The following is a 12,797-nucleotide window of genomic DNA, read 5'->3' as shown; positions in this document are numbered from 1 at the left end:
AGGTAACAACTAATAGCAGATACTGTAAAATACTGAGCATTTCACTGTCGTGTTAAGTGGTTCTGATGGAAGCTGGTCTCTTAAATTGACAATAGGTAGGTAAACATCTTTAACCTCCATTACAGGGGAGATTATTGACTAAAATATTACAAAATCTACCTTTAAGAGCATATTTAATCATCCACTCAAAATAGCACACTGAAAGTTAAACAGTTGCCCTGGCATTTAGTGTTGCTGAGCCCACTACTTCCTATTCGTAAATATTTATTTATCTAGGAGACCAGAAATACAGTTTAGAACACCACCATTCTGTGCCGCTTTGTATAATATCAGCATTTTCTCAACCAGAAATGCCATTTATGATGGCCAAGCTGTGTTCCTGAAGCTCCCACATCACCTCTGGCTCAGGAAGTCCCTTTGGGTCACACATCCCTGGTCTCCCACTTCACTTGCTTTCTGCTTCCTTCACATTCCTATAATTTTAGAATGAGATATGACACAGAAGAGTTTTCAAAATCCCAGAGTGTGACCAATTATCAGGGAGCAGGGGACTGCTATCCTTCAGAGCATGGACTCTGGGCACACTGCTGGGTTCAAATCACGACTCTACCAGCTTATAGCTGTTTGGCGTTGGGCAAGACGCCGGACCTCTCTGTTGTTAAGCTTTCTCATTATGTAACACAGGGATGCTATTCGTGCCTGACAAGGTTGCCATTGCAAAGAATAAAGATGTTTTACATCCATGTATAATAGCAAACAATTATATAACAGCTATTAGGTGCCTGGTACTGTTCTGGGTCCTCAGTGCATTGGCTTGATGTTGTTGATACTATTGATAAATAAGACTCCATAAGCGTTTGATATTGTTAATAGTATTGCATGGTCATGTTGGCGATGGCTGCCTCAGACAAGTATGTGAGAGTCTGATTCAGATTACTTTTATGATTCTCTCACGCTAATGAAATCATTTCTTAGGGCTAAAAAAACTAAGGCTCAGTATGGTTGGAGGAACTCTAATGAAGACCTCAGCACCAGAACCTGGAATCACCTACCTTCTCCTCCTTTGCCCTTGACTCCCGTCTGCCTTGTAGATCTTCCTGTGCCTGCTGTCTCATTCTTCACGTGATCTACGGCAGATGTGTCCTAACTAGCTTCTCTATAGCAGTCTAACTTCTAATCTGCCCCTTCCGTTGACACTTTTTTTATTTTATTTTATTTTTATTCCTTTTTTAAAAGATTTTATTTATTCATAAGAGAGAGATACAGACAGAGGAAGAAGCAGGCTCCTCACAGGGAGCCCCATGTGGTCCAGGACTCGATTCCCAGACCTGGAATCACACCTTGAGCCAAAGGCAGATGCTCAACCACTAAGCCAGCCAGGCGTCCCTGACACTGTAGTCCTAACGGACAGCTAAGGATGTCATTTGCCATTCACAAACTATAACTTTGCTCCTGCTTTATAGTACAAAGTGTAGCAGAAGTTTCAGTGTGAATTCTGGAATATAAAGCTAACATGATCTGAGAGATTTGTGTTAGTCAAGCCTATTTTTCCAGCTTCTGAAAACTGCATACTCTGAAACCACTGGTACTCCATTCTCATGGGAACACTCATCCTTCTCCAATACAGCCGTGACTCAGATCTTTCATGCATTCCCTTTCCCTGGGAAGTCTCTCTCTGGACCACCTAATAAAATCCTATTCATTCTTACTTACCACCCTTCCACCATGGGATATCTTGCAGCCCATCCTTTGGTGGGCATTTTTTGTATGAGTAAATTATTTTTGAGGTTTATAGAGACAACCTATGGCAGTGAGCATAAGCACTCGTCAGTGTAGAAGAAAAGATCCAGTGCCTCAGACTTTTCCTGTTCATCAGGGAAAATTTCTACTTTATTTGATTCTACCGCTTGCAGTTAGCTAACTAAGGTAATGTGCTGTGAAATGATTAACAGGTGCAACAAGTGAAAAAGAAGCTTCAATTAACTCTCTATAAACAAATTTAGTAGTTGGGCACTTGCGTGATTTCCTGACTTTAATATTATATGGTTGATGAGCAGTTTGTCTCAATAGTGTACTTGGTCATCAGTGTGTAATCATTATCTAAAATAAGAAATGTTCTCAAGTAGCATATAGAGGAGAGACCCTTGTTATTTGAAATCAGCAAGTTACGTGTTACATTTTCAGTTCTCGTCTCATACTCCCTCAGTAACTTAACTTTTAGCGCCATTCCTGAATAACTCCTAATTTTTCCAGCATAGTCTGTCTGTTTTACAAGCATCTGGAGCACTTAAAGAGCTAGCCCTCTGCGTGTATCACTGTCTCTAATTGCAGCAGGATGGAAGGGAATGTGTTCAAGGTGGGCAGAGTTGTCTGAACTCACATTTAAGAGTTGGGGTGCTAGCTGATTCTTAAAACAAATTTGAATTAAACAGGAGAGCAGACACTGCTAGAGCAAAGACTCCGGCATATCCAGAGGACTGTGAGCTTGGGTGTGGAAATTGGAAATCAGGTGAGATTGGGGGGGGGGGGATCGGACTCTGCGCAGTTCTGAGACTCCAGCAGGGCACTGACCCAACAGCGTTAAGTATGGTCTGAAAAAGTAACAGAATGGAAGCAACACTTCAGAAAGATTTTTAGAGAAAATCTTGAGACTGTACATGAGATTTACTATTACATGTGTGCACAAAAGTTTGCATACAGCTTTAAGGAACTCACAACCTTTGTGAAGCCCATCTTCAGGCCTGGTGAAGAATCCTTCAACTGGAGACCAGGAACCATGATAAAATGAAAGGAATTTTATCCTGAAAGCCTTACCTAGGATGGTAGCAGTGGAGATGGAGAGGCATTTCTGAAGAAAACAAGTTTTGGTATCTGATTGGAGAGGGAGCTGGAAGAGGAAGCTGGAATAGTCAAAGATGACAATTTGGGAGACTGAAAAAAAGATTTTAATAATGAAAAAATTAGCCTTGGTTCAGAAAGGCTAGTATCTGTTTCGTGCTTTTATTAGTTTTGTATGCTTGTATTTATAATTGAAAGTCCTAGGGGAGAAAAGTGAAGAGATTATGTCTAAACACCCAAGTAAGAGAAAGTTTTAGAACTTTGGGCTCAAAGAGAACTACATGCTTGCTCAATTGAGCTCTGTGGGACAAGGCAAAATGTCCTCCTCACAACATCTTAAGCCAGGAATATGTTCTTTGAATTTACAACTTCTTAAAATAGGAGTCAATAAAAATTAAAAAAAAAAAAAGCAGCAAGTGTTTTCAAGTTAACTAGAGAGAAAAAAATTTTTTTTCTCCTCACACCACATTTCAAGTTTTGTATATTTACACTAGTTTTAATATGAATGTTTAGAAACTTGTAACCAATCGAGGTCGATTCTGTTATCCTTCATAAAAATTATATTGTGAATGCTTAAATTGTTGTATTTTATGTGAAACAATATTTTTAATCAAATCAAACTATAAAACGAACTGACTCTAAAGTTGGTCTGTTCTTCATTTTCTCATAATCTATAATCAGGAAATCCATTCACTCATGCTTTATAATTTTTGTGCTTTTAAGTGGTCAGGGGAATGTGACATCTGCATACAGTCACATCTGAATTGATCATTGTCCAGACGGAGGGTAACTTTAAAACATAGCATGAAGCAAGGTTGGGTCTGTATATTAGGAGGTTATTGAGAGGTAGTATTGCCCACCTCCCAGACCCCTGACTTTGAATGAGACCATTCTCTTTGGTGAATTTATCTTAAGGTAGGACAACAGCCTCAACGCAGGCCACAGCGTTCTGAGTGAGGAGGAGGCCCGCGGTTTCCAAGCCAGTTTAAATGCAGGCTCTTCTTAGCAGTAAACCACACGCATGTATTCATCATTGATTTTCAAATGATAGGTTTCTATATCGCTGGTTTAGGATCCACAGTCTTGCATTCCTGAATCTATATTATGCCAAAAGAATAACAACTTGGTGGCTGGAAACAGAAATGGTTATTATACGGCTCCAAAATGCTAGCTGGCACAATATGCTAAAAACAGCAGAAATTCACCGGTAAAAGGCAGAATTTATTTGTTCTTAAAAATAACTTTATGCTCTAAAAATGTGAATTTAAGAAGTGTCATCGTGGTTCAAAATATTTTATATTCGATATGTAAACACCTTAAAATATGTGACTAATCTTCTAAAATGGCATAATTTCCAAATAACAGGAAATATTCCAAGAGAAAAATAGAATGCTTTTAAAATCCATTTTTTTTTAGTTTTGAGGCATTTATTGGATGAAAAACTATAATGCATGTTTACTGTTTTTTTTTCCTGCTGCCCTAAATCATTTAAAAATGTGGGCAGAGAGATGGAGGCTTTGTTGGAATTTCTCAGAGAGTTTACTGTAGAAAAAAAATTTTTTTTATTTAAAAAAAAAAAAAACCTTTTCTCAGAGCATCCGTGAAGCATTTCCATTTTCGCACACTGGCCCAGTGCTTGTCATATCACAGGACAACACATTTCACAAAGCGGTTTTACTTCCTTTTAGCAAAATAACTCCTCCATGCAAACCAGTATTGGCATCTACCAAGCCAGGGTTTTAGTTTCTTCTGATCTATTCAAGCTTCATTGCACTGCTTAACTGACTTTTTCCCCCCCTTCTTTTGAAATTACCCACCTAATTTTCCATTTAATTGTTTATTTAAACCAGATCTCACGCAGGCTTAAGAGTTAAGTGACATATGTATTTAGTGTTTCAGACTGAACTTCGGCTGACAAAGTATAGTGCAGATTTTTTCTTGGTTTCCTCAGTCTCTTTTTATCCAGTAGAATATATTAATTAAAACTATAGCCTTAACATATTCACAAGAATGATTCAGTTAAGACATATTAAACATGAACTCTATTTTATCAAAAATTTTTGTAAGTAAGCACATTCTCTGTATCTGTCCTAGTGATACTAGGTAAATGTATCAGTTTCATGTGATAACTTTTGCCACCAAAACCTGTCCAGGTTAACTGGAAAAGAAAATTTTGGCTTTTGACATATTTAGCCAGCTGTAGAGAATTTAGCTACTTTCGGTGAAGTTTTCTTATAGAAGAGTAATTTATATTCAAATTCAACCAACATTTCCTAACAAACTACTGTGTACTTGACACATGTTTTGGTGGGGAGGGGAAGTTCGTTTATTTTTATTTTTTGCCCCAGTAACTTGGAAAATTTTACAGATGACCCAATTGACAGATTTAATCTTGTAGTTATTTGTTGTATATTCAGCCTGTTTATTCATGCATAAAATGAGACAGGTAAATGAATGGGATATGAAGAACAAATGTGCTTTATGTAGTTTGCCTCAGATGGATTCTAATTCAAAGGATGTTTCCATAAATATTTCCTGAAATATACCTGTGCTTTGCCTTCCCACACCCTCCTTGCCTCTAGCTCAGACCATCACTATAGTTTCCAGACTGCTTCATACTCCCAGACCTTCCAAATGACAGGATATCCCAATGCCAGTATATCTCTCTGTCCACTTTTAGAGGCCTGTGTTCCACCCCTGCTCTGCAACCTTCACGGGTCTGCATTTCCACCTTTAAACCCGAGATGTGTCAGCCTGGAAGTCAAGATCTCCATGTCCTTCCAAGGTCTTCGACACTCCTCTCTCTTTTCATGAGTTCCCTTCTAATGAGCTTGCTCACAGTGTCTCTGACTCCATAAATTCCCACCTCCGTCCTTTCCCCGAGCCCAGTCAGAAGCCCAGCTTCTGTCTCTTCTCTTTTTTCAAGGCCCACATCAATTCCTGCCTCTTAGATGAATGTTTATTGGATAATCTCTTCCCTCCGGGGAACTGGGTAATGCTTAATCTGGACTACTCTGTGGGCACCTCTCCCTAGGCTACCTTGTCCTGGTTGGCACATTTCACACATGCGTGATATTGGATTACCACAAAGAAATTGCGGGGCCTTGAGGACTGGGGCCACGTCCTTGCCTCCCCACAGGGTAGCGCACAGTATCATTCGTCCTGGGGTAATAGACACTTGGGCTTCGGGATAATGATAATGAGGACTGACAGACCGTAACACTGAGGTTTGACTGTCTCCTTTGGAGACCTTCAGAAAACACCTATCTAGTTTTCCAGCAAAGATTGTTGCATTGGGTGGTGGGTCTCTCTTCCTCTCCAAAGGCATTGGAAAAAGCCAGCAGAAGACATTGTGCGTCAGCTAAGTTTTCATCACCTCCCCCCCATAGCTCTTCTGTCACGGAGAAGTATATTTTGAATTATGAGAAATGGCATCCTTCAGCTATCCAGTTCTATTACTAGGGGTTTGAACATCAGATGTCTACGAAAACCCTTGCAGTGTCCACATCAGATGACTGTCTCTGTGCCTTGATGAATCAGTACATCAGTGGAGGCATCATGCCTTCATTTCAGCTCTTAAGAAGGAATCCTGCCTTTTGAAACTCTGCGTGAGCAGGAAAGCAAGCCTTCAGGTCAAGAGCTGAACTTGAGAGGAGGGCAAACCAGATGTAAGAAAACCATAAGGAGAAACCACTCCAAGAAAACGGGGACTCAACAGCCGACTGTGAAAGAGGATACGCCTCCTGCATGTCCTAGAAATTATAGTCTTACTGGTGTGCCCTTAAGGACACACAGACACACAAAATAAAACCCAAACCATTGAACCCAAAGAGTGAGTCACGCCAGCCAGACCTCTGCCAAGCTAGTCAGTTAAAGTGCAGGACCGACTCTGAGCTTTCCTTAGACCCTGAACACAGGTCTGACCTTCTTCATGAATTTTTAATAGGAAAAATATATATGTAGATTTCTGAGCAAGTTGGTATATATTAGCTCTCTTCTCATTAAACATTTTTAATCTTCAGAGAATATTTAAAAACTCACTGATTGGGTTACTCTTTACATAGAGGCTGTTGGTCATCCTACAGACTTTGTTGTATGTCTTACCTTGTTAAGCTTTTATTTTTAATCTTGTAGAGTCTATTCTCTAGATTCCTACTTGAGTCTAGATTTCTTCCTGAATGCTTTCGTTGTTTTGTGTTAACAGGGAACGGATATGGCAATCCCCGAAACTCACCAGGTCTGCTGGTCTCACCTGGTAACTTGAACAAGAATATGCAAGCAAAATCTCCTCCCCCCATGAATTTAGGGATGAATAACCGTAAACCAGATCTCCGAGTTCTTATTCCACCAGGCAGCAAGAATACGATGCCATCAGTGGTAATGCGACACTACATTTTAAATAAATGTTGATAATGTTTTGTATATGTTTTGCTATTTTTGTATTTTTCTAACATTCTGAATTATTTAGGTGCTCCCAGAAAATTAACATATCCATGCTATTGCTGGAGCCCACTTTGTATTTAGCCATTATTTCTGGTAACTGGTTCACATTTCCCTTTTCCATATTAAAAAAGAAAAAAATCCAATAAACTCCAGTATAAAACTCCTGTTTGGGGGCAAAAAATAAAATAAATAAATAAATAAGCATTTCTTTTTAAGGCCTCCAATTTATAATTAGAAAGAATCATTACTTATTACTATGCTTATGGCGCAAAGAGTTTGACCAATGGTAGAATCAAACTCACAGAATAGGGAATTTTACAACAGATTTTCATAATATTGAACTAGTTATGTCCTCAAGGTGCTGACAACCAAAGATCTTTTCCATAATTTCTAAATGAACATTCTCCTATGAATTGGCCATTCTTTTCTTGAGTATATTGCAGTGATAATGTTTAATATAGCATATGCCTGTGCACTGCCTCAATGCATCTTCCCATATATGTGCTTCATGCAAATAACTACCTCTCCAAAGCAAATCGTTTTAAAATTCTAGGCATTCTGAGAACAAAGGTAATATTTTACATCAAGAAGTGGGCACTGTAAAAAAACTAAATAAAAAATAAATAAGAAATATAAATAATATCCCTGGACTCTATCATTTTTCTTTCTCCTATGTCTGCAGGGCTAAGACAAAGATAATAATTGTGGGACCAAATTCAACAACAAAGAGACTTACATCAGTGTTCTCCAAATTAGCTTTGCTTAAGAGTGAGAACATTTAAAACCAAGATTCAGTAGACAAATTTAGATCATTCTGCAAACACATTTCTTTTTTTTCTTTCTGTGCTCTGTGGCAAGCTTCAGGGTAAAACAGTCCTGCAAGCTGATTAGTTTATTATGGCACAGTGCAGATTAATTTTGAATATCAACCAAAAAAAAATCACATAATATGCAACGTTCCCTTCGGAAAAGACTGGGTCTAATAAATAAAACCTCCCACAGGGCCATAGCCAAGCAGTGTGGGCCATGCATGTCAGGCTGTCTCTATCAGCAGATTTATTCCAAGTTCCTTAAAACTGATGCTCTCCCCGAGATGCTGTGAGTGGTCAGCACAGCCTCTCACCAGCAGCCAGGTGTAGTTCCCCCCTCCTCCGGCAAGTGGGGTTTCAGAGTACAACCTTTTTTATTTTCTTTTTTTCAAAACATGGTGCTGAAATAATGAAGGTGGAGACACTGACCTGTGCAGAAAACTGGATAGATTGTCTTCACATTTGAGACAAACAGCTCATTAAGAGAAACAAAGAATGTCTTTGTAAGGAGTTATCTGTAGAGTCTGGGTTTTAAAATTGTTTAAACTGTTGTGTCTATCAGAAAATGCTTTGCCTTTTGTTGGAAAGATTTTGCCCAATTATAAATATTTACAGACACTAATTAATAAAACTCCTTCCCCATGCTCTCAGTCTGAGGATGTCGACCTGCTTTTGGTAAGTAGTAAGAGTACTTCCCTTAAATGGCACATGTAAGGAGAAACCCAAGATGACTTTTAGGTGGAGTGGCTCTAGTAAACCGGGAAGATTTCAGAAGTTGCCATAGTATGTCAACATTAATCATATTTAAATGCCATTAATTTCAGGTATCACACACAGGTGAAAAGAATGTCAGGTTATTTATTTTTCTGTCTCAACCTTTGTAAGTGAAGACCATGTTTTCAATTTTATTTTAGGATTTATAGTAAAATTCTAACAAAAATAATTTCCTTAATTGTATAAACCACGAAGATGCTTATTTTTCTAAGAATTAACGTCTCATGATCTTTAAATGTATGTGAATCTTTAATCTTCTTGCTGTAAGGAGTTAAATATACATGTTAGCAGCTTTGCCATCTCCTTCGGAGGGAAGTTTAGATGAATCTGAAAAAAGTGGTCAGAGCACCACCTGCTGGTCAGAGTGTGGCATGAACTTATGCCCATCTGCTCTGCTGTGTATAGAACTGAGCATAAAAACCCCCGTGGTTGATTTTAATTTTTTTAATTTGCATTTGAATAAAAACTGAAACAATGGAGTACAGTATACATATTTCATCAGTTTTCAACATAGTCTGTTTTTTACCCATAATAAAGCTTATGGTACTTGTTACTAGTTCAGTTGCCTAGGAGATACTGATGTAATGGGTTACTATGGCAACAACTGGTCTCTTGAAGGATTGTAAATGATAGGGTTGGCAGAGTTCATAGAGACACATGTTAAATGATTAATTTCATGAGATTTGTACCAACTTATCTCTTTATATGCAAAACTAGTTCTGAAATCTAACATTTTTAACTTTAAAAAATTGTATCAATAATGTCTCTTTATTTACTTTAAAAGAATCAAAGGATAAATAACTCCCAGTCTGCTCAGTCATTGGCTACCCCAGTGGTTTCCGTAGCAACTCCTACTTTACCAGGACAAGGGATGGGAGGATATCCATCAGCCATTTCAACAACATATGGTACCGGTGAGTAGCTTTGCCATGTTCAGATAGTACATTAAATACTTTTTATTAAAAAGCAAGATTTAAAAAAAGATAGTACCTTTTAGTCTATTAGGAAGCTTTAGTTAGTACCTGTGATGTCCAGAGACCATACCATTACCTATTTGTTTCTAAGACAAAGTGAATATCCATATTTTTCTTTCTTAAGTGACTGAAAGTTTTATTAACCCAACCTGAATTCAATGTAAGAGACCAGATTCAAGGAAAATGAGCCACTATTTCTTTGATGTAGCAGAAAGCTCACTTTCTCAGGATTGTTTAAAAAACATTTCTAGATCATCAAATACATATATACTGTAGTGCCAGATTGTAGTTCGAATAAACCAATTTTGCAAGCTGTAGTACTTCAAAGCTTTCATGGAGTACGTATTTTGGGTATATGATATGTCTTTTTTAAATTAAAATTGTTCCTGATGCTTTGTCAGCCCTTCTGCCCCCAAAGTAAGAAAATTTACAGTAATCATTAAATAATACTAATAGAATATTTTTAAACTGGAAATGTTTATTTGCCGTTCGATAATTTTAAATTAAGCATTTTACTTCATTTTTTATTTATTGTTCTAGAGTACTCTCTGAGTAGTGCAGACCTGTCATCTCTGTCTGGGTTTAACACCGCCAGCGCTCTTCATCTTGGGTCAGTAACTGGCTGGCAACAGCAACACCTACATAACATGCCGCCATCCGCCCTCAGTCAACTGGGGTAAGCAATATTATTTCTTTTATAAAACACTTTGAGAATGTGTTCTTGAATGACAAAAGCGGTCTCTAAATACTGTGCTCTGGTGTCCCATTAAAAGATGTAAAATTCTACTTTATCAAAATGTGAAATTATCAGATCAGTATCTTTTCAAGTAGGTTAAATATTACTTTTCTTATATTTTAAGAGGAGCGGAGCTCTGTGATAATGAGATAAATTATTTCCCTATCGTTTTAAGCTATATTGGTTTCCACTTCAATCAGTGAAAAAAAATTCATAGTTAACTTTTCATATAGCTCATGTGGGACATAAGAAGACACTTATAAGTTCTTTAAATTTTTGAGATATTTGTGAATTCTTATCACTCAGCATTCACCACATAATGGATGCTAATCTTAGTATTTGTAGGATCTACTATTCTATTGATTTCATGTTTATAAAATACTCCTCATAAGGTTATATGTTTATAGATATCATACAAATATAAGTATATGTGTATAGATGCATACATATACTAATTATCTAAATTTGGGTATAAAAATAATTTCTGTTGTTTTCTGAAATCAGAATATGTGTATTTCTGCCCCCTTGTGGTTATTTTGAGAAATGTCTTTATTGGAAAAAAATGACTCCTGTCGTTTATCTATGGAAATGTTCAAACCTTTAAAAAGCCCCGAATTCGTAATTCACGCTACTTGTAAAACAGAGTTTTTTTAAGTTTAAAATGTGAATCAAAGATCTGACTTTAAGTTTAGTAACTTACTAACCAATTAATCTTCAGAAGAAAATATTAGGGAGGTATAAAATATTGAAACATGAGAGTTTATATTTTAGAAACATTCTATATATCTGCCTCACTTTTACTTCTCTTCTGAGCCATTTGGCTAAAATAGTTAGCTAGCTCTAGACTTCTGTTTCTAAAGACATAATGAGAATAAAACACTGATTAGAATAAAGATCACTGATTGACATCACAACTTCATCTCTTACCCTCCGTGCCCTCCTAGCTTTCTTGTTGAATTGATTTCACGTAGGCTAGTGCTCCAGTAATGCAGTCTTCTCCCATTCACTGTTTGCTTATGTGTATCCTGCTCACTAATCCTTATTGTTGAAAACCTGACCTGTCATGTAAGCAATAAAATAAATTCACATGACACTGTTGCTGTGCTTTCTTAAAAGATTAACTTTGAAGATCTATTAAATATTAGTCAGCAACAGAGTTTCTCTTTTTAGGAGATTTAAATTTTCTCAGAATTGTTAACTATGCAGGTAGACACTTACTGCAATAACTGTTTAAGCTAATTATCACTAACTGCACGATACCATCCAGGCCATCTTAAAACACATACATGCGGCATTGCACTGCCATGGCAAAGCAGTGAATCCACTGTACTTGCTTCTTGGCAAAAGTAAAGGCAGCTGTTCACTTCTCATTTTTCACAAAATTCATCCATTAGAGGACTAAATTTCCTTAGAAATTATCTATGTCAAAAAAAAGAAATTATCAATGTCAAAAGCCGTATTATTTTCTCTGAATATGGCTTTCTTTGTGTTTAGTAACACTTGATAATTTGCATTATATATATAAAACACATTTATGTATGTATTTTAACTATACTATAATCTTAAAAGTCCCCTAAATTACATGGGAAGGATCCAATTCTCTGCTGCCCTTAATAAAGGCTTCAGTCAATGAGAAAGGAGAGAACTGGCCTAGAGAGAAACCAAATTACGTCAGCCAAGGATGAAGCATTTTGTGTAGTTCCGGTTTCTTTCAACAACGGTTCTCATGGTGCATAATTTGACTCAGATTTAAGTCTAGGAGTTTTTATTGCACTTAATCACTTCCCTTATCCCTCAAATAGATAGGATACCCCTTCCAGTCCTTCTAATTTGGGCCAGCCTTCCTTCCTTGCTTTCCTTTCTTCCTTCCTCTCTTTCTCATTCTCTCCCTCTCTCTCTCTCTGTTTCACACACACACACACACACACACACACACACACACACACACACACACAGGGGTAGCTTTTTCAAAAGGAGTTTCCTTGAGAGGGAGTAGCCCATGTTCACATAATTGTTAAACTATCTTTTTAAATCCCAAGTTGTAATATCTATGTAAAATAAAATATGTGAGGTGCCTTAATTCCTGACAGTGTGAATTAATTTTAAAAATCAGTTTTTTTTTTTTTTTTAGGCTATAGTATCCTCATGTTCTTGTGTGGTGGGCTCACATTCCTTTGGATAGATACAGTGTTCAAAGTAGAGCAGAATATATTTCAGCTCCTC

The 12,797-nt window shown here is 37.3% G+C and overlaps 1 protein-coding gene across 13 annotated transcripts in view; it reads left to right on the top strand.

Annotated features, from left to right (window-relative positions):
- Positions 1–12,797, top strand: part of MEF2C (myocyte enhancer factor 2C) — a 170,522-nt gene that overhangs the window by 149,725 nt on the left and 8,000 nt on the right. For all 13 annotated transcript variants that reach the window (XM_055312842.1, XM_055312838.1, XM_055312839.1 and 10 more), the window contains 3 exons: positions 7,043–7,215; positions 9,649–9,778; positions 10,379–10,514. In XM_055312842.1, coding sequence (XP_055168817.1) covers positions 7,043–7,215; positions 9,649–9,778; positions 10,379–10,514 — 439 coding nt within the window. The remainder of the gene's footprint in view (positions 1–7,042; positions 7,216–9,648; positions 9,779–10,378; positions 10,515–12,797) is intronic.

Source organism: Nyctereutes procyonoides, unplaced genomic scaffold (genome assembly GCF_905146905.1).
Source record: "Nyctereutes procyonoides isolate TBG_1078 unplaced genomic scaffold, NYPRO_anot_genome, whole genome shotgun sequence".
NCBI lineage: Eukaryota > Metazoa > Chordata > Mammalia > Carnivora > Canidae > Nyctereutes > Nyctereutes procyonoides.
The sequence above is the reverse complement of the archived record's forward strand: the minus strand, read 5'-3'. Positions and strand labels throughout refer to the sequence as shown.